Source organism: Ischnura elegans, chromosome 1 (genome assembly GCF_921293095.1).
Source record: "Ischnura elegans chromosome 1, ioIscEleg1.1, whole genome shotgun sequence".
Lineage (NCBI taxonomy): Eukaryota > Metazoa > Arthropoda > Insecta > Odonata > Coenagrionidae > Ischnura > Ischnura elegans.
This window is the reverse complement of record NC_060246.1, coordinates 146,292,968-146,314,409: the sequence shown is the minus strand read 5'-3', so window position 1 is coordinate 146,314,409 and position 21,442 is coordinate 146,292,968. Positions and strand designations below refer to the sequence as shown.

Below are 21,442 nucleotides of genomic sequence, written 5' to 3'. Positions count from 1 at the left end.
TTTGCAATCTTGAGCGCTCTCCGGCTGCCTTGCAGTGCGACGTTCACTTGTTAAAATAAAAGAAAACCTGGGAGTGGTTTCCTTCTCCAGAATTAACGTCATTGTCTGTTATTCTGGGGAAGGAAATATTATAAAGAGGTATCGTATTCTGGAGGAATTTCCTAGGTTTATCTAATTGGAGGTTTGAAAGATTGTGCGGTACTGTGAGTGAGGTCTTGAGTCCCGAATCTAATCGTTCTCGCGGAAGGGTTTATAGTAAACAGTTATGGCAGAATTTATCGGAATCTAATGGATGCCGGAGGCATAGTGGAAAGTGAGATGTGAATTGTGCACTACCCTTGATTACTTAAGTAATCAAATAGTGAAATTAAATCGTTTTTCCTGAATATTTTTGTGAATCCATTGACCCTATATTGTGCAGAAGTTAGCCTGCGTCGGAATTGGGTGGAAAAGGAAGAAAGAAAATCGAATTCCTTTGCCTTTGATAGTGTTCTCAGAGTTTTGGAGTAAACAAAATCATCAAAATGGAAGCAATAGCGAAACACGACTTCAACGCAACAGCAGACGACGAGCTTAGCTTCAGGAAAACCCAAGTGCTCAAGGTTCTTTTAGTTTTCATATTTGTTAAGATAGTGATGTGGAATCATATTCTGTTTTTTTTGACCAAATAAAATTCTTAGCCATTTAATAATCAATTTCGACACAAATGTATCAATGGTGTTCGTTTTTGCCCATTCTTTGCAGATCTTAAACATGGAAGATGACATGAACTGGTACCGAGCTGAATTAGAAGGCAAGGAGGGCCTGATACCCAGCAACTACATTGAAATGAAGAATCATGAGTAAGCTAGAGTTGTTTTTTATGGAATGCTTTCGCTGTACATCGTGGTTTATTTGATAGTCATATGTTAATTTTCGTTTATTTTTTATGGTTAGATTAGCTTTGTTTTCAGCTTTCTAGTAAAGAATCGTGTATATTTACAGACACAAGTTTTTCTGTTAAAATTTGGAGTAACAATTTGTTAATAGAATATTTTCACAACCTACGAATGATATTTCATTTCTAAATATGCCCCAAAATCAAATTACTTCACATTAATTGCTTTATTTTTACAGTTGGTACTATGGAAGAATAACCCGGGCTGATGCAGAGAAGTTACTACTGAACAAGCATGAAGGAGCATTCCTCATTAGAGTCAGTGAAAGTTCTCCTGGTGACTTCTCTTTGTCTGTAAAGTAAGTATGGTTTTCGTCTGCCTTGATGATAGTGTGTTTCAATCCTTAGGTAATTGGAATATTTTCAATGTGAGAAGAAAATAGTTTAGACCTTCATTTCTCAGTTTTTTTCCTTATTGTCATTTCTTGATTTTTTGGTATTAACTCATTCAAAGTAGTTTTTTTTATCAAAAGAGTCACATGAATCATACTGGTCATGACATTACCAGCAGAATTAGTTTTCCCCTCACCCCTTTTGTGAGCTTAATACATCCTGACTAGAAAGTGCATGATTTGTTAGTAGTTGATGATAACATTAGTTATGCCTAAAATAGCTAATATATTGGTTAACTGATTTACATGGGGTGTATAGTAATCGTTCCAGCTTGTCTACATTACTACATTCCCTGTAGCAGAGTGACAAGCGATGTAGCTGCATTGTTACATTGTAAATGAGGGCTGCAGCAAGATAAACATACTGTTATTACCAGAATGCTCACACCTATAGTTTTGCATTTAGCATCAACCGTGCCAGAATGGCAAAACACATTCTCCTTAGGTACTCAAGAGTGATGGTGGTTGAAGATATTTCTCACAGAGATATTTCTCCCCATTGGAAATGTAGTCAGCTTCCATCTTTAACATTGCACTGTTTATGAGCAGTTGTGCAGACTTTTGTTGATAAAACCACTTGAATAGTGCCGATTCCATTTGCGGATGTTCCCCTTGCTGCAAATATTTTTGGCTGCTAGGTGTTCCTAGTTCGGTTCCTGCTGCACGAATTTTATCTTTGTTCTTCAATATTGTGAACAATGTAAATGACAAGACACCAACCTCCTGATATCAGTCTTTGAAGTACTGCTACTTTCGCTCTCGTCTATAATTTAAATTTTGGTTTTAAGGTCCAAAGATTTATGTTTCCTGGACATGATGCACTTGCACAAACCCCCTGACACTACCACGGCCCTGAGACTGAGTAAACTCCACCCCTTACCCACTCCCCAACTCTCCGTTGCTCTGTGATTCAGCACATCCCGTCGACTCAGGATCCAAGGCCCCGCCAGCCTTGGATCGTGCTCAAAGGATCGGGTGCATTGAGTTCATCCCTCTATGGTCTGAGAGCTTTTTGGAGAATGATTGAGATGATATAAATATTTTACTAACTGTTCAAAATCTTGTGTTCCTCCTAAATTAATAACCCTGGGTGGTTTACATACTTACGATAAAAGAACTGCATGGGAACAGAATAGTGAGGATGCATATCAATGGCTAAGTTCTAACAACACATATCTCAAAAATAGCAACTTTTCAGGTGAGCAAAAAACCGTTTAATTTTCTTTACTTGTCGCCTGAAATTAGAAACCAAAAGTACATAAAACTGAAAAAGAAGCATTCATTTGTATACAAACAGTTGTTTTTTACTTTTAATTTATTTTTTAATGTTATTACACTTTGTTAAAGATGCCAGTCTCAAACTGGCTACATGTTATTAGAACTTAGCCATCGATATGTTGTGTCGCAAAATTTGGAGTGGAATATTATTTTAGACAAAGAAGCCTGTATACATGAACTTTTAATCATCGCCAAGAGATTCTTAGGATCTGGTGTAGGAAATAGCATTTTCTAACTGTGCTCGCATAGTACATAGCACTTGAGGGTTACCCGCATCTAAGTTAAGCCGTTCATTTAAACAAATTTAAGGGATTGCGAGGAAGTGCGTCACAGTTTTGCTGATATGGTGTGAAACTTTGAATCATACAGAATTTTGGAGAGTATGAAGAAGAGATAATAAAGATTCAATATGATTGGTCGCTAAGCCGAGAATTTCTGCTATCAGCAAGGTAATTATGCTTTTATAAATTGTTTTTACAGTTGTTTACTCAGCAGTGCAGAGTCCTTGCTCACTAACCTGAGGTTGATTGTTATTTTACCATCTTGGTAATAACTGTGATTTTCTTACATGGCAATAGCTGACGATGTCTTCCTTCTATTTCCTATGCTTAAATGATATCATAATATACATGGCCGGATAGCATCCAGCAACAGGCAGGGGCTATTCCCCCTTTGGATATCCAATTTACACTTGATAGAATGGTAATTTTGCTTGGAACCCCACTACTACTGGGAGGTTAACCCCTATGTAGCCTCCCCCCCTTGTCCCAATCCTGGATCTGCCACTGGCGACAGGTAATATTGCTCTAGCTTTCCATAAGTTGAAAGTTAATGTAAGGGTGCCAATCTTGCAGTCGTTGCAGTTGTGGAAAAAACGCCTTTTCTGCTTGTTCATGGTGCCGCAAATCACTTTGCTTTGCATGTCTTTATGATGAGTTTCATCCTGAAAATTGCAAATAAAGGATTAACTGGAGTGGTGAGGCATTGTACTGGCCTTCCACATCCAAATCTCGGTAAAGAATTAAGGGGCATTCCTAAATTCAATCCCTGTGTGCAATGTGGATTACACTAGTTGTGCAGTACACCGTCCGTCGGATGGGACGTTAAGCCGTGGTCCCCTTGGCGCCTTTCGTTAAGAGCAGGCTAATGCCGACGCCGGGTTTCTATCCACCCTTCATCCTCAGTTCCTAATCCCAAGCTGATCCATTCTTGATTTAAATATTTAAAAAAAAACTCTTTTAAAAATATATTCCATAGTAGTAATGAAGATAAGAAAACGAACTTTAAAAATTTGTACAATAAAATTCTTAAAAATTAACACAAAAAAAGTTCCGTGAGCGAGCATCGTTCTCGCTACCTTCACCTCCACAGTCGGACACCGTATCCACAGGGCTATCGCCCAATTGTTTAACATAGGCGTTCAGAACAGTTTATATAGCGTATCTTCATTTTTTACGATGTTTAATTGCTTTTTTCTCGGAATTTTACGAGAAGTGCGTCGTCTCGCTTCGGCATATTACATTTGTACCCATAAACTACCGAATCGCAAAATTTGAGCTCGATCGGCGATGCGAAGGTCGTGTATTCCCCTTGTAAGACAATTTTGCGCTTTCCACTTCCATACCTAACACAGGAAGAGATGGAGGGGGTTTCACTACAATGTACGTTCCTGTGCTTAAGACCTAGCCTATTATGTTCTTATAGTGACGAAGTCAGCCGAAGAGGATGGTGGAACTAACTTCCTCTCCCACTGTCATCTTCCTCCTATTTCCCTCCCACTGGTAACTGGGCTCAACAAGAGAAGAACATAAACTGGGAGTGCACAGATTGTATTCAAGGCCATAAATCACGTAAATGCTTGGGCTTAATGGCTTAGGTGTTGAAGATCTGATGCACATCTTGTATTTTTAGTTTAATAAACAGACAATACAAAACATAATAGTTAATGTTTTCTCAGCGGTGCATCATGCCTCGAGAAATAGCTGTCATAACACCGAGCATACACAGTGAAGGGAACTTATCGACCTTACTAAATCCGATTTATTTTACATGTAAAACTATTTGGCAGTACAAAGACTATCACTCGCTAAAATGCCGTACTTGCTAAACAGGGCTTCCAATGTGTATGGCAATACCATTCTTTCACTCTACCTTTATCTGCTGGATACATGAAACATCTCATTTTCTTATATAGTATTTTAGTATTTGAATTATTTTCTGCTGTCGCATGAAAAATGGCATTTACTGCTTTTGTCAGTCGCTAAAGACCTTGCAATATAGAGTGACATTGTATTTGTGCACACATAAGCCCTTCTGCAAGGCTAAGAATGAATATTCGCCTGTTATTGAGCTTATTTTTATCCTTATCATAATTGAGCGAGCACTAGATTATGTATGTGCAACTCCAAAAATATCTATTCCATTCATTAGGCACACGAATGGCCAGTGATTAGTTTTTCTTTTGTGTGTATGTTTGTGAGCAAGTTGGTTTAAGGAATCAACTCTTCCCTTTATTTTATTGTAGTACAAGATTATTTCTGGTTTCCCACTTTCACTAATTTCACCAGAATGGTATATCTAGGAAAGAAGTAATACTCTCTTATTTTTTTGGTTCTTACATTCTTGTTTTTAGACCTATTTGGAAGAAACATGGGTGGTAGAAATCTCATTTTTTGTGACTGTCCCAACTAAAGTAAGTTCATTTGATAGCTGAGTGTCCGTGCCTGTTTAAGGAGTCTGTCGATGCATTGTATGTATAAGGGCACTGTTAATTTCTTCATCTGAAGAATTTGCTAAAATTTATCTTTTTCTTCTCTCTTTTTCACTAATGCATGGCATCCCGCAAAGAAAATAAATAGGCAAATATTTTATGAATGAACACGGCTCTCGTTTTATGAACTACTAATGAAGAGCTATCTTCCTGTAAAGAAACTGCCTCATCCATCAACAGACTTTGAAATGCAATAAGCTCAAGGTCCAGTAGTAACTGAAAGAGTAGAACCTAGGACAGTGATCTTCCTACTTCATGAATGAAAGGGCGAAAGAAAGAGAAAATAAAGTACTCAAAATTGAAGTATAAAACCACGTGGATAAAATGCATTGACCCTCTAAAAATTCCAACATACCATATCAAACACAGTCTTCAAATCGTTGCAGGAGTGATTTCTTCATTTTTCGATCACATTCTAGGAAGGCAATGTGTCGTGCAAAGAGCGCAATAGCAAAGTGACTATATGATATGACATGGGTTTACTCTTTTGTAGATGTTTGAAGAGGATGAAAAAATGACAGGTGAAAGAGAGAAAGTACCATATTTGATGGAATACAAGACGCACCCTTATTTAGAAGGCCAAACTCAAGGAAAAAAGTCTCAATGGTCAGCGCAACAGCATGGTACCACAATAACTTAAATTGTGGTTTCTTTTAGTCCTCACGTTTCGTAAAAGCCAAATAAGCAATCATTGAATGCAATTACCAAACATTTTTTTTAAGGAAAATTAACAAATGGCCGGATATTTTGAACATGATATGTAAATTTCAATAATGAATGAATGGCAAGCAATCAAACATAACACAAAATAAAGCAGAAACGACAAAAAACATTAAAAAAAAAACATTGCCTATCATGAAATTAGACTTAACTCACTTTCAAAGCCATAAAAATCCTTTTCACTGTCATTATCATGGAAAACAAGAATATTGTCATCACTACTGTTTCCATCATCACTAGTTTCACCTTCTTCGAATAATGCATTGTCTTCTGTTCCGTCAAGAGCATTGCTGATTCCGCACTTGTTAAAGGACTTAACAATTACTTCAGCCTTTATCTCCTCCCAAGATCTTTTTACCCACTCGCACACTGGTGAAATAGAAGCCTGCTTCATTCTACCTGAGAATGTGAGGGCGTGATGTGGCTCTCCCATCCACTTGTTCCATCGTTCTCACACTTATTCCTTAAATGGCTTATTCACCAATACATGTAAAGGCTGCAATTGGCTAGTCAGTCCACGAGGAATGACAGCTATCTGGGGGTTTAATTCCCTTGCTGTATTCTTTATGGTTTCAGTTCTATGGGCGCTAAACTGATCCAAAACCAAAAGAGAGGGTTTTCTTAGAGGGGAGTCCACCAGGTTGCCTCGGCCGTACGTTCTGTAACCACAGTTTCACTCCAGCGTTGTCCATCCAGCCTTTTGGATGAACATATACAATTACACCCGTTGGAAGTTTTTCTTTCGGATGAGTTTTTCTTTTGAATATGAAAAACGGCTGTAGTTTTGTGCCATCAGCACAACATGTTAGAACTACAGCATATCAGGTTTTTTCATGACCTGTGGTTTTATGGTTATTGATTTAGGCCCTTTAATACTCACAGTCTTGTTGGATGGTACATCAAAGTGAGTGGAATTTCATCCATATTTCCTATTTGACCGAGCTCAAAGGAAGTTTTCTTGCGTGGATTTATAACAAACCTATGGAATGCTAATGTTTTTTCTTCATAATCTGCTGGCATTTTCTGTGCAATTGTTGTTTTTGTGCACATCAATAAACCTTGCCTTTTCATGAATCTGTTGCACCAGCACTCAAACCCTGAAAGTTCTGATTCCCATGTTTTTCTACAAATCCTTTGGCCTCATTTTTAATCATTTTGGTTTAAACACTTATCCCAGAATTCCTCTTATCAATCATTCACATTTTTACAGCATTTTCAAGTTCATGCCAAGATGGAGCTGGGCATCAAAGGTTATGTTTTTGTTTTTTAACAGTCTTCAGTTGATCTTCCTGCAGTCGCCAAGTACGTATGTATCATTTTTTCGATAGGTGGTGGATCGAAATTCCTTGCTGCTGCGCTGTTTCCATGCACTTTGGCGTAGTTAAAGAAAATGCTTGAAATTTCATGTGAATTTAGGACATTTCCGTTATACACGGTGAATGATAATCATTCGCAAGTTAATTCGAATGATCATTGGAATGAAAATTCACTGTGTAAAGCCACCTTAACACAATAAGTTTATACTGAATTGTATAGCTTAATCTCTTGTTTCCTGTAGTCTTATTTTCCAGGATTTTTTTTTTAATAGTTTTAAGCGACATTACCAAGATGTTTATTCAGAGTAACACCAATACCAACACGTGTGTCGGCTGAGTGTCAGGCGTCATATATACGTTGAACGAGTATTATGTACAATGTTGTACTATGTGCTACTCCCTGCTTCTCCACACTGAGGGCGGAGCGAGTGCTACTAGTTTTGCTTACTTTTTGATGGGAACGGTGCGGTGTTGGAAGGAAACCATCCCAGTTTTCTCTTTTGAGCTATATTTTTGTTGGCATAAATTTACTTAAACCTGATAAAATAATTATGTCAGATGTAGAAAAAGTATTTGTGTCTAGGCCTTTATCCGGGCTAAAAATAGCATTCATTATTGAAAGTTAACTTGTGTCCTTCACGCATAAGACACAGGTAACTTTTATGAGACCAAATTTATTAAAAAAAGTGCTTCTTAAATGCCATCAAATATGGTAACACTTTGTGGTAACAAAATCACTTTATTTACTGAGATAATTTTTGTAGTCTGCTTACAGGAAACGTTAATGGGATGGGAAAAATGTAACACTTCACACATGCTCCCTTCAAATCAGGAGGGTTAGTACACCCTTCCAACTCATTCAAGTGTAGGTGCAGTGGGGTAGTCAGGAATTTCGTTTGAGAAGGGTCCAGAACCATGGGGAAAATTTTTTAAAAACAAGATACCAAGTAGAGGGTTTTAAACTAATTTTACGATTTTCATTATCGAAAATCTTCATTTTTCAAAGAAATCTTTTGTAAATTCATGATTATTTAATTTTTTTTTTCTTTTGTGAAGTGAAGTACAGCAGACCCCCAATTATCCGGCTGTGGTTTGTCCGGGTTGCGGATTATCCGTGCATGATTCTCACTCTCACTCAATTTTTCTCTGCGATCTTTACAAAAAAAATAAAATTGAATGCAAAATCATCGGAATTACTGCATTAATGCTAGGATACACCGGGTTAATTATTTCCGTTAGAATCCCCTTCGTAAAACAGAAGCGATTGCACGCTAGCTGCATTCACGGGAGCACCATGTTCCTGTTTTCCAATCCTCACAGTGCATGACCGCTCTCTGTGATTACGGATACACGTCCCGCATCGGTTGCGACCCGGCCAACTTGTGCCAGACTCTACTAGGTGCCGTGGTGCCTGACAGTGTAGTTTCCAATGTCGAGCAGTGGTTTTGAAGCATTCGTGCAAACCATTTTACTGTATCTATGATCACACAGCCACCAATGTGTGGTTTTCGAAACCAGGCCTTACATGGAGCATTAATAATACGAGTGCAACCATGTAATCGCCGCTAAAAAGATCGCGAACTGGTGAAGAAAGCTCTCATTGAGTCCAGGAAGCACTCTAAAATGACAGAATAACTGAATAAATAAATAATGTATTGTTTGTTTTACGTAAATTATGAACATTTAAGTGAAAGTTTGGGTTATCCGTGTTTACCGATTATTCGTGCCGTCTCTCCCCATCGTTAGCCCGGATAATCGGGAGTGTACTGTAATTGTGTTTTGTATATTCTGGGGGGACTGGGCCTCCCCTTTTGCTATGCACTGTGTCGGTGCGTATGTAATGATGACTTTCTTCGATAATCCTTTTGTGATCTCGAATACTTTTGCCATGCTATGAATCAAATGCCAGTTATTGAGCTAAAAATTTCAAAGCATAAACATTTTATGCAAGTTTTGTACCTTCGTAGTATTGCAAAATTAGCATTATGCGTCGAATTTACAAAAGAATGATTCTAAACACTGCACAAATCAGACATCATGTAAGCATGTTATTGTTTGATATGGTGTTGTAATTGTAACAAGCAAGTATAATTTGTGCAAAATATTTGTCATGATTTTACAGGAATGTTTGTAAAACTGATTCTTCAAATGTAATTATCTCAGAATTGGTAAAGGAATAAACGTAGAAGAAAGTAAGAAACATCATGAGTCTCATAGACTCACCTTGCCCAAATTTGACAAAATTCTGGAAAAAAATATTTTTTTGTTTATTTCCTTCTGAAATAAGTTTGGATGACTGTATTATATTGGAAATATAATAAGAAGACAAATTTACACCTCACTGACATTTCAATTACAAAATATAATGAAAATAATTTGATGTGATGAGTGATAGAGTCACCTTGCCCATATTAGGGTTAAATGTACTATGGTGTTGATTTTTCAAAAATCTGAAAAGAAAAAAGTTCTACCTTGCTATACTTTCCTGGTGATGAGAGAACACATTTAACAATTTTAACGACCTATAATGCCAGTAACGTGCCATGTAGGATGTAAAATACCCCACTCAAAAAACTTACATTTAGCTCCAAATTAGGTTTCTTGAGAGTGAGATAGTAATGGGCAAAAGTATTTTGTTCTGTTTCACCATTTCTGAGATATCAAAGAGCTAAGTACAGAATGGTGCTGGGAAAACCGCCAGCTACCTCCCCTCTTTTGACATACAGTGACATACCACACAGCACTTTCTGTGCTTCTGTTCTATTTTTTGGTCTTACTAACTGTCTGATGTTCAACCTAAGCTAGTTGTCCTGCAGGGTTATTCCACTAATCGTATGGCCGGGCCATAAGTCGAAATCGACCATAACTACGGCCTCGAGACATAAGTATGGCTGCGAGCGATTCTACTCAGAGCGAAAGGCCGTAATACTATGGCCTGCCTAGGAGGTGGTCATAACTCGGGCCATACAAAATAACATTGCTCGCCTACGGAGTTATAGAAGAAATTTACGGAGTGTTGTCGATATATAGCGCTTGTTTCAAGAAATATATGAATATTGCGGGGGAGCACATCTATGGATTCAACGGGCATTGATATATAAAATATCGGCGTCTTTATTTTATATATTGATAACTGGAAAGAAGGAGTATATGGGATACGTGTAATCCGTTCGCATACGATGATGGATATTTTCATTAAATATTTCCGCGCGTCAAAAGAAGTTGTTACTTAATTCCTAAATAGATATAGTGGATGAACTAAAAGTTTGCTTGTAGTTAAAAAGTTAGAAATACTTTTTTAATGCGCTTGTTTCAAGAAATATATGAATATTGCGGGGGAGCACATCTATGGATTCAACGGGCATTGATATATAAAATATCGGCGTCTTTATTTTATATATTGATAACTGGAAAGAAGGAGTATATGGGATACGTGTAATCCGTTCGCATACGATGATGGATATTTTCATTAAATATTTCCGCGCGTCAAAAGAAGTTGTTACTAAATTCCTAAATAGATATAGTGGATGAACTAAAAGTTTGCTTGTAGTTAAAAAGTTAGAAATACTTTTTTAATGGATGCTCTGTTAAAGTGAACGGAGGAACAGGCTATTATTTGCTTTCTGTGCTGCATTTGCTAGCAGATTTCTTACTTATTTGTTTCGAAAAGCTGTAAGTAGCTAGAAATATCCGCTATTAAATGTTTTATATTTTAAGATTCTCGTAGCATTACGATTCATGAGGGAGGATATCAAAGAAACATAGGGCAACACATTATTTTGGTAGTAAGGCAATCTTCAGTTGAAGTCGATGCGTAAAGGACAAATGTCGTCCATAAATCAAGGAAAGAATGATAGTCTCATATTGATGTTTTAATTTTATACAGCTACCTATACATAAGCCTCTGATAATAAAATGAATGAAACTTAAAGTTTCTATTTCATCTTTAGATTTCGTGCATTGACTGGATTTCTACGGGTTTTGAGGGCAAATTATTGCAGCCATGAGACAATAGTTACACCATTGGAAGGAGAGAAAGGGGGTTAGAACTACAATAGGATGTCATGTTCTAACTCTATCCATTACATGTACAATTCACGAATATTTTAATACTGTAGGGTACAAATCGTGTACAAATTTCTTCTGCTTCTTCTCGCCCGTGAGATGCGTTCTTCACTTTTTTTAAAGATCTCCAGCGTTTGCCGCCAGATCAGAGTTTAAAGAAAATCCAAATTTATCCTTTAATAAGACTCCATTTCAGTTAAGGAACATAGAATTCATTTTTTATTATTCACGTCGGAACAAACTTCCTTCTCAAAAAATGACTAGTGTTAAAAAAAAGTGAACCCAACTTATAGTACCAATTATAATTCTCATACTCGCCTGCAGAAAGGGCGTTAAGACTTTTGGCCGGGCCATACGATATGGCCCCTCGAGAGTGGAATCGGTATAGGCCGTAATTTTGGGTCGGGCCATAAGAAACTTAAGGTCGGCCATACTTATGGCCTCGTTTAGTAGAATAGCCCTGCTGGAGTACAATGTGTTTCGGTAATTGCTTGGTTAGTCTAGCATGGTTTTGGAAGTATGCCAATACATTACCTTCATTTGAATTGAGAAATGTGTCAAATTGTTATAGATATTCTAGTGATTTCATTGTGTGTATGAAAACTTTCAAATTCTATTGTAGTAATGTGCATATGTGTTTAGTTTTACACTAAGTTTAAATTTTTTTTAACATATCATTTGACTACATAATTCATGGACAAATTTGTTTTTATATGGAAAATTGAATTGCATTTACTATACCCAATGATGTATTCAGTTCTCTCATAGCCATCATTAAGTACTATTAGTTTACACTTACTTTAGAGTCAATGTGATGTTATATTATCTGTCATTGATATCACATCATTTTCCATTAGCTGATCCAGTTCATGCATTCTTCATTTTTGATGTTGCTCTAAAGTTTGCCATCCAAAATATGCATGGTTCTAGCTCTCTTTGACTGTACATTTATTATGAAAGGTCAACAATGTGGTAGTTTGTCCAGTTCAGCATGCTTTTAAGAGATTTTATAAAATTTTGATTTAACGATGAAGCACTACTTGAACTGGTTATTAAATGCTCTCATATGGGCAAATGAATATACCTAATTCCTTATATTCATTTGTAAACTTAACAAAAGAGAGAGTTAAAATCATTCTATAATTTCCTGTTAAAGTCTGCATATAGGATGTAGTTTTGGATCTGTTGTATAGTTTGTGGTAGATTTTATGAAGATACTATGTAACTGTTAATTCCCTATTTCAATAATGATTTTGAAAATTGTTTAATTCATCACTAGTTATTTTTCAGCATTAATTTTTGGTATGCTTTTTGGCAGGTGCTCAGATGGTGTTCAGCACTTTAAAGTTCTGCGTGATGCCCAGGGAAAATTCTTCTTGTGGGTGGTTAAATTCAATAGCCTTAATGAACTTGTGGAGTATCATAGGACTGCCTCTGTCTCTCGTTCACAAGATGTGAAACTTAAAGATATGATACCAGAAGAGGTAGGTCAAATTCCATTGCCTTTCATTTCATTTTCCTGTTTCATTACTGTAAGACATACATATATGTATAAAACAAGATCCCAACTTATGTGTTTCAGAAAACTGCTATGAGAAAAGAACCATAGTTTTCTCAAAAAAAATTTAAAAAACCTATTGATAATGATCTGTTACTAATCTAAATAAGCAAAAAGAATGCTTAATCTCATTCCTCCCAAGGTTTTTTATGATTGTCACGTAAAAATAATAAGTATCTGAATTATAGCCAAATTTGACCATTTCTGATTTTTTTAATCAACCACTTGGAATGTCAAAAGTTCAGCTTCCGTTTTCTCTCTGTGGCTTTATATAGAATCGATATGCCACATTCATAATTTTGTTTGGGTAGCCAACTCTCCTGTATTTCTAGGGATTTGCTGTATTTGAGCCTATTTTATTCACTGTTTCTTCACTCCATATTTGTCCAAAATCTTGGCTGAAATGAATACATAGTATCGCCATGTGAGAAGCTGGATATATAAATGTTTGAAACTCAGTGATGTACCATGGTAAAATTGAGGAACAAGTTGGAATGAACATAGTTTAAATCACCTCTCATGAATTGAATCAAGTTATTTTTTATGCACAAAAAAGTTGGTTTTTCTGTCTTTTAGAGAATCGCCCTTATACATAACCCAAACATTAATCACCAGTACTATTTCGAGTGGTCAGGAATTAAAAATAGTGAAAGGAAATTAAAAAATGGGATAAATAATTAATTACGGTGAGCAATTTTTAACTTTGCATTGGAATATAAAGTTTTTTTTCTAATTCTCTTAGTGTTTGGTGCAAGCATTGTATGACTTCACTCCACAAGAGCCTGGTGAATTGGAGTTCCGCCGTGGAGATGTTATTACTGTGACTGATCGAAGTGATCAACATTGGTGGCATGGGGAAATAGGTGCTCGTAAGGGTTTGTTCCCTGCCACGTATGTTACCCCTTACCATTCTTAAGACTGTGATTGCTTCTTTCTTGTACTCTGTAAAATCTGATTTGTCCATAAGCTTTGAGCTGACAGAATGGGTCGAGTGCTGAAGGAATATTTCCAAAAGACACTGAAGGAAACAGCTTGTTCTCCCAGTTCTGTAATATTCACATATGTATTAACAGGAAATGTTGGTTACATGGTTAGCCTTGAATATTGTGTGTTTGAGCTGTGTGTAAGTAATCAATGCGACTATTTTTTAGCCATCGAATTACCCTAATGCCCTTCAAGGCCCCATTGCCTTTTATACCAAAACTTTTGAGGGAAGGAAACTGTGAAAATACTATTTTTATTAAGTATATGAAATGCACTTATTTCTATGAAGTTGAAATGGAAGTTTGAGGCAATGGCTGTAGTTTGATAACCATTTTGTGTTCAACATCAGCAAGCCCTGTTATCTGCTCGATCATTTTTTGTGTCAATTTTTTGTGGAAACGAGTTGTTTCCCACAAGAGGAAAAATAGATTCCTGTAATCCAACCAGTGATGCAAAGTGTGTCAAACCTATGGTAAGGAATGGGAAACACTTAAGTGGTTGAATAGCAGCTCGATAAGCATTCTAATGGGTTAAAGGAGAATAGCATTTTGTATTTGTTAAATAAGAGTATTTGCTGCATTCGGAGGTATGCCTGGCAATACATAGTTTTATGCTTTACTTTTAAAACATTGTAAATAATCTTTAAGCTGACTCTTCTTAATAATGGCTGTTTTGAATTATAACAATCCTGTCATGGTATGACAACAGGACTGTCTTTTTATGCTTTTATAAAATTTCAGATTTTTTTAACAATGTTAATTGCCTTTTGTAAGTCTGAGTGCAATTGATAAAAACCCTGCAAATTAAAATAATGCATTTGTTATGGAAAATTTGTTTTAAAATGAGAAAAATATATCTTTGACTGTTTTGGTTGTGAATTGATTTTATGATTAACTAGTGATGTGTATGAAAGTATAACTTTTATGTAGTGGTGTTTGGCCAGTTTTGTTGTGTATTTCATCCAAGATCTTAAAAATTTACCTTTCTCCTATAAGTTATATTATTAACTGTATTTTTATAAAATGCTAGCCTATGGGTTGTATCTGTGGTGCACCCTTAAGAATTAAGAAAATTGAGTTATTTAGTAAAGAGGACTTCCACTAATGAAAATAAGGACATGTTACAAAAAAATTTAAGTCTTGATGATATAACTTGGTCCTAGTGGTGGGAAATTGCATAGTGTATTTAACTTTTGTTAAACAGTGGTGTTATAGTTGTTGATGGCATTTAAAATTTCTACTTGGTCACACCACAGTATAATTTTATGAATCAAAGCATTCTTCTTTTCATCCCTATAGTATGCATCAATTAAAGAGATGATATCCACAGTAAACTATTTAGGCAAGCTTTAACAGGATATATTGCTATGGTAATTGGCTCTTGAAAATGGTTCATTGTTCATGCTCGTATGACTTTTTTTTTGTGGCTGCTGAAATGGAGAAAGTTACTGGACAAAGTTGGTTGAATGAATTCTTTTAACCCCATGAACTACCCTGTAAATTTTACAATATATATATATTTATATATTGTAATTTGCCATAACTGCCATGTATGCTTGATGTGTCTGTGAATATTATTTAATCACATTTTTGTCCATCGTGTGCTTTTTGCCTATGTATTTTAAATTTGTATAAACCTGACTTTTAGGCATAATTTGCTACAGGCCAATGTATTCTTTTACTTGATGTATAATATCCATTTATTGACAGTTGGTGTGACTTTTTTGGGCTTCATAAGGAATTTTCATTGTTGAAATTATTTGTAAAAATTTCCAGTTTCATTCTTTTGTTTAAAAATTTACCACTGTTTGTTCCAAGGTAGAAAAGAGTTATTGTTGCTGCTTTTTTTTTGATGACTGGAAATATTTGTAGTTTTTGTGTCAACTATTAGGGGAAATGTTTTCTCTTCATTTATTTCAGTGAATCTTGAGTTTGAATAGCATAAATATATATGTCAATGTGATTCATCCATTTAATTTTTTTAAATTAATTCTCTGGTGATAGATTTACACACCTAATGTGAATCCATTATAAAGAATTTTAAGAGTGGGTTAAATTGTCTTGTAATGCGCTAGGAATATTTTGCTATGAAATTGTCAGTATGTACTAAAAAAAAACACTTGGTGCTAAAATTAAAATTCTAATTTTTTTGCTGCATAAAAACTTAAGTTTTGCTGTAAAATGTCTGAATCATTTGTTTACCATGTAGTTTAGAAAACAAAATGCCACTTATACTGAATTATTTTACTTCACGACATCATGTGAGTGTGTGTACTCGTTATAAATATTAGAGGAAAGCCATCGGTTTTTGAAGATCCATCATGAGATGTGTAATGCTTTTTATGTAAATCAGGCTCGATTTCATGATATGGAATCACAGGTAACACCAATATTTGACATGGATAAAAAATGATATTCATCTTTTGTTTTTTTAATCAAACAAGGTAGTTAATGGTGTAGTTCAGTCATTAATGAAGAACCTAATGACTTACGTGTATCAGCATAGTCAACTTTAAGGGTTCTTTTTTATTGACATAAATTGTGAATACATTGTAGATGACATCGCAGAAAAGCATCAATTATATCGAACGATAAAATTTATGCTTTATAATGTAATTATTATAATTATTTTAACTTCCTTTGGCCATATTTCACCCTGATTTCATGATAATGATGTATTTATATTTGAAAAACACTAGGTTGTGAAACAGGATTTTGCTTTGGTGTGGCATTATTCTCTTGTTTCTAATATTGCCATTAAATTTTCACGAGGAAAGTATGTCTAAGTTTTGCTTGTTATCTTGCTTTTAGACATATATACCAATGCTAGAGTTTAGTAAATTTAAGATCAAGTGGACAGGTTTGGAACCAGAGCTGGATTTTTTAATAACTTTTTAAGCAAAAAAATTATCGTTGGTCAGTCAGGGATATTGGTCACATTCATGGTCCTTGTATATAAGGGCCATGGTCATATAATGACTTTTATAGTAATCAGATGTAATACAGTGACAGGGAAATTAAAGAATAATTTTTGCCTAATAAGGCATTGAAAGAATTTAACTGAAATGTGGAATGTAGCTTATCTTGGCTGCATTTTGTTGCAAAGATTTATTTGTGTAAGTGAAACCATGTATGCTGTGGAAACACTGGATATGACTTTGTTCTTTTGGCAAAAAAAATTCCTTGAAAATGCTATTTTTAATAAAGGATTGACACCAGTTGAATTTTTTGAAGATAATTTTCACCTTCACAATAAAATATCACAGATATTATTCAATCATTCCTTAAAGTGAGAAGTTAATTTGTTGACTTATATAAGTCATGTTAGTCCTTTAATGCAAGTGATTTTTGGATTTTGCTGAAAATCACAATTACTTACTTGGAGAAGTTGTGGATCCTTCAAAGATCCAGTCACTTAGGGAGCAGCATCTACAAATATCTCATATTACCTAGTGGGGGTATCAAATAGCTCCTCAAGTGTTGAGTATATGTATTATGTTTTTCCACCTCCCTGCCTTCCTGAGGTTATGCTCGTAACGATTGATTTATCTTATGGCAATGTCTGTGACTTTATTATTTTTTTGTTCGCTCTGCATTTCAAAGTTGTGTATGCTATTATGTATTTGGCATCCTAAAATCAGGATTAATTTAAATGAGTTGACAAAAATTATTCATCATCATCAGTTAACAATCCTCAAATTGGTTTGAGGCAACTCTCCATTCCTCTCTCCTATCCGCTTGCCAATTAGTGACCTAATTTATCTCTTTTACATCCTTTATAGCCTGTCCTATGTAACTCATTCTGGGCTATCCCTTTCCCTCCTTCCCTTCCACTTGTCCTTTTATGATTGTTATCTATCTTCTATGATTGTAGGCCATACTAAGTTGTCCCATCCTCTCTTTAAGGCTTTTAAAAGACTGCCCTTTTCTCCCACTCTTCTCAACACTTCCTCATTACTTACTTGGTCAATTCCATTTCATCTTCATCATTCTTCGGTAGCACCACATTTCGAATGTTTCCACTTTTGACTTATCTGTTGCTGTAAACAACCAAGCCATGCTCCCTCTCTCTGCTTTTAGTCTCAGTTGTAAGATTGTTCTTTTTGTAGAAAGCCCTTTTTGCCTGCATTATTTTAATGACTATTTCTTTCTTGCCTCATCCTACATTGGTAGTTCTGCTTCCCAAGTAAGAGAACTCTTTCACCTCTCCAAGCTTATGCTGTCCTAGATTGATGTTTGTCCTTGCCTCTTCTCTCTTACTGCAAACTAATATCTTATTCTTCTTTTTGTTGATTTTCAGCTTATATCTAGCCATTGTCCTTTCCATATTTGTCAAAGTGCACTTCAAAACATTTTCTGTCTCAGCTATGACTGCTATGTCGTCAGAAAATCGCCGCATGCTAATTCTTTGTCCGTGGATATTTACACTTTAATCCTTCTCCGTGATTTCCTTGATGGCTTTCTTTATGTTAAAATTAAAAATTATGGGGGACAATGCACACCCTTGTCTCACTCCTTTTCATATTCTTGTTTCTGCACAGTATTCTGGTATTATATCTTGTACTCCGTTCCTTGAACTGGTTCCTCACTTTTCTCTTGGCCACTTTCTTTTTCCCTAGCATGATGTTATTTTGCACATCTTAGCAAAGGTTCATCATCCACTCTTGTGTAGCTTTCCTTGCTTTGCGACAAATCTTGTTCCTTATTCTCTTGTAACAAGATTGTCCTCCCTCACTTTTTATATTAATATACTTTCTCTGTTCTTCAATGAGATCTAGGACTTCACCTGTGATTCATGGGTTTTTCTTTACAAATTTTCTCCTCCCTAGAGCTTCTCTGGCAGCCTCCTGAAGCCCAGTTTTGATATTTTTCCAGCTATTCTCCAGTGATTTGTCAGTTTGATCTAATCCTATTTTGCTCTCTTCTACTTCTTAATGGCAAGTTGATTTTTTGGCTCGTTTAGTTACTCTAATTGCCATGAGTTCTCTTTTGTTCTTTCGAAAATATTCCATCCTATAAAGACAAGATCCAACTTAAAATTCTTTTAACTTCCTGATAAACAACTTTGTGTAGGATGTACATTTTATGTAACTAGGAAGATTATTATAGATGGTAGAAGCAGAGGCCTTTCTGGAAGTGAGAAATAAATACTGATGGGTATGTATGTTTTCTTTTCCATGACTGTTAAGATATACATTATCTCTCCATCTTTCGGGATCTTGGCACATTATTAGTCATAGGGTGTCACCGTGTCCTTGTTGTCATCCTATGACTAACAATGCGGCGAGATCCTGAAATATGGAGAGAGATCATCTAAGCAAGAATGCCACAGAAGACTACAAGATAGCACTGTTAAGGTTATGGAATTCTGTGTTTTCTTTTATGAATAGGCCTGGATTGCATTTTACGAAAGTGATGCAGGCAGGACCAGCCCTAGCAGGTGCGGGGCTGGGGGCAAACCTTCAGTGCGGGGCCCTTCACTTAAAATATTAAACTCTATTCCCCATCTACAAACTTGAGCATTTTGAGTCCCTACCACTCTCAGGCTAAGTATGTGTTCCCCTACCAAATTCAGACTTCGTAATTACGCCGTAATTATTCCTTTTTCATAATATTATTTTTTGTCTGGCACGGACTTAACGATACAGTAATAGTTGAAATTGCGTTTTCAAAACTATCGTATATTTTAATTTTTTTCACGAGTGAGGGGCCCCCCGAAGTGCGGGGCCCGGGGCGGTCGCCCCGCCCTAAGGCCGGCTCTGGATGCAGGTGAAAATGTAGTTGAGGGTAAGGTCAAAATCTTTGAAGAGATGAGAAAAGGTTTATGTGAAGTTCTGATTGATATTTTGTATATTGCCTTAAGGGCATATTTTTGCCTAGAGAAAGCTTTGCTTGCTGAAGGCGAATTCCCCCAAAACATTAAGCCATAGCTAACTATGGACTCAATATTTTCATGATAAAGGAGCATGAGAGAGTGCAGAGATAAAACTGGGACCAGTTTCCTTATTAGGTAAATTTGGCATGCCAATACATATGTTAATTGAAGCATATACTCAAACCAGTTCAATGCATCATTTTCATAAAAATCAAGAAATTTTAAGTTTGCAATCCTACAAAGGGAGTGGTTCTTAATTCTGAGGTATGGACTATGTACTGAAGGGCTGAAATGACCAAAATGAAATTGAATAAACATAGAGTACGAGTCGTTAATGACCATTTGCACCATGCTGCCATTTCATCTACTGCTTTTCTAGAAAGGTGGATGTGGTTAGGAATCGATTCACCTTTTATTAAACATAAGGAATCGTCTGCATATAAAATTGATGCTGAAAAGTCAACAGCTTTTGGAAGGTCATATTTAATGGAGTGAATCCTGAAGAATAAAATATTAGTGAAGTCTGATTTCCAAACCATGTTTGATGCAGGGTATTAACTGTGGATATCAAAATTTAAGGTGAGAAAAAAATCAGTCATTAAAATGATTCTCCTAGATGGTTTAGCATTTAAATTTGTTTTTATATAAATCAGTTAATGGAAATTGATTTCAATATTTGTCTCTGCATTATTTTATAAAAATAGCTGACAAATGGAAGCTGTCCTGTGGACACAATTTGGAATAAAAGCGCACAGTTGGTGATATAATTTCTCCCAATGCTCATCGATCTTTCAAAGATGAATAACTGTGTTGGTTTGTGGAAAGTGGAGATATTCACCATAGGGTCCAAACCCCAGTCTCTCAACGGGAATGGTCACACTCACGCATGCATCCATAAAAAAATCCTTTTAGAGGGATGCAGGGACCAAAATAAGGCTTATTGGTTACCAAACCAGGATTGTTCTCAGTGCTGGAGAGACCCTGTTAATGATGCCTAGTTTATGGCCAGTGTTAACACACAAGCACTTGGAAAACAGGCACAAAAACATTCGTTCACCCACTTCAACATCCCAGGAGAAATTTGCTCTCAGAAGAACGAATTCGATGGTCACTGAGCCCGTAGAGCTCAATTTCCCCTTTTGTATTCAGTATGTATGTCCTGAGAGTGTTTTTGTCTTTTACTGCATATGTCATATGCAGCATTCTCACATTGGATAATATGTCTCAATCTTAATCAATAATTCTTTCTTATTTGACTAAAATGATAACTAATCAAATATTTATTTTTCAAGAATATTCTAAGGGGCAATTATATGTCTAAACTATTGTAATCATTGGCTTCGGTCAACTATTTTAATCACAGAAAACTATAATTATATTTCTTCATAGAAATTTTAAATATCCCGCACAAATTTTACACCAATCACATGGGATAGTGTGTTACTGGTCAAGTTACTCACTTTTAATCATATATAAATCCTCATATTTAGTTATCCTTCTACCAGTGCAAATTAATATAAAGTATTTTACTCTTTTAAAGATTACTAT

General features: G+C 35.8%; 1 protein-coding gene across 1 annotated transcript; it reads left to right on the top strand.

Annotated features, from left to right (window-relative positions):
* The first annotated feature begins 77 nt into the window (after positions 1 to 77).
* On the top strand, positions 78 to 17,243 carry LOC124171870 (growth factor receptor-bound protein 2). Its single transcript, XM_046551242.1, has 5 exons — positions 78 to 602; positions 745 to 842; positions 1,117 to 1,236; positions 12,797 to 12,962; positions 13,779 to 17,243. The coding sequence occupies exons 1-5, from the start codon at positions 525 to 527 to the stop codon at positions 13,950 to 13,952; spliced, it is 636 nt and encodes a 211-aa protein (XP_046407198.1). The 5' UTR covers positions 78 to 524; the 3' UTR covers positions 13,953 to 17,243.
* The last annotated feature ends 4,199 nt before the right edge of the window (positions 17,244 to 21,442 follow it).

What these genes read in the sequence shown, in the direction of transcription:
- LOC124171870 (XM_046551242.1), top strand. Translation starts at nt 525, where the DNA reads ATGGAAGCAATAGCGAAACACGACTTCAACGCAACAGCAGACGACGAG. An exon ending in ATTGAAATGAAGAATCATGA is followed by an intron (nt 843 to 1,116) that starts GTAAGCTAGAGT and finishes TTATTTTTACAG; the next exon opens with TTGGTACTATGGAAGAATAA. An exon ending in AAGATATGATACCAGAAGAG is followed by an intron (nt 12,963 to 13,778) that starts GTAGGTCAAATT and finishes TAATTCTCTTAG; the next exon opens with TGTTTGGTGCAAGCATTGTA.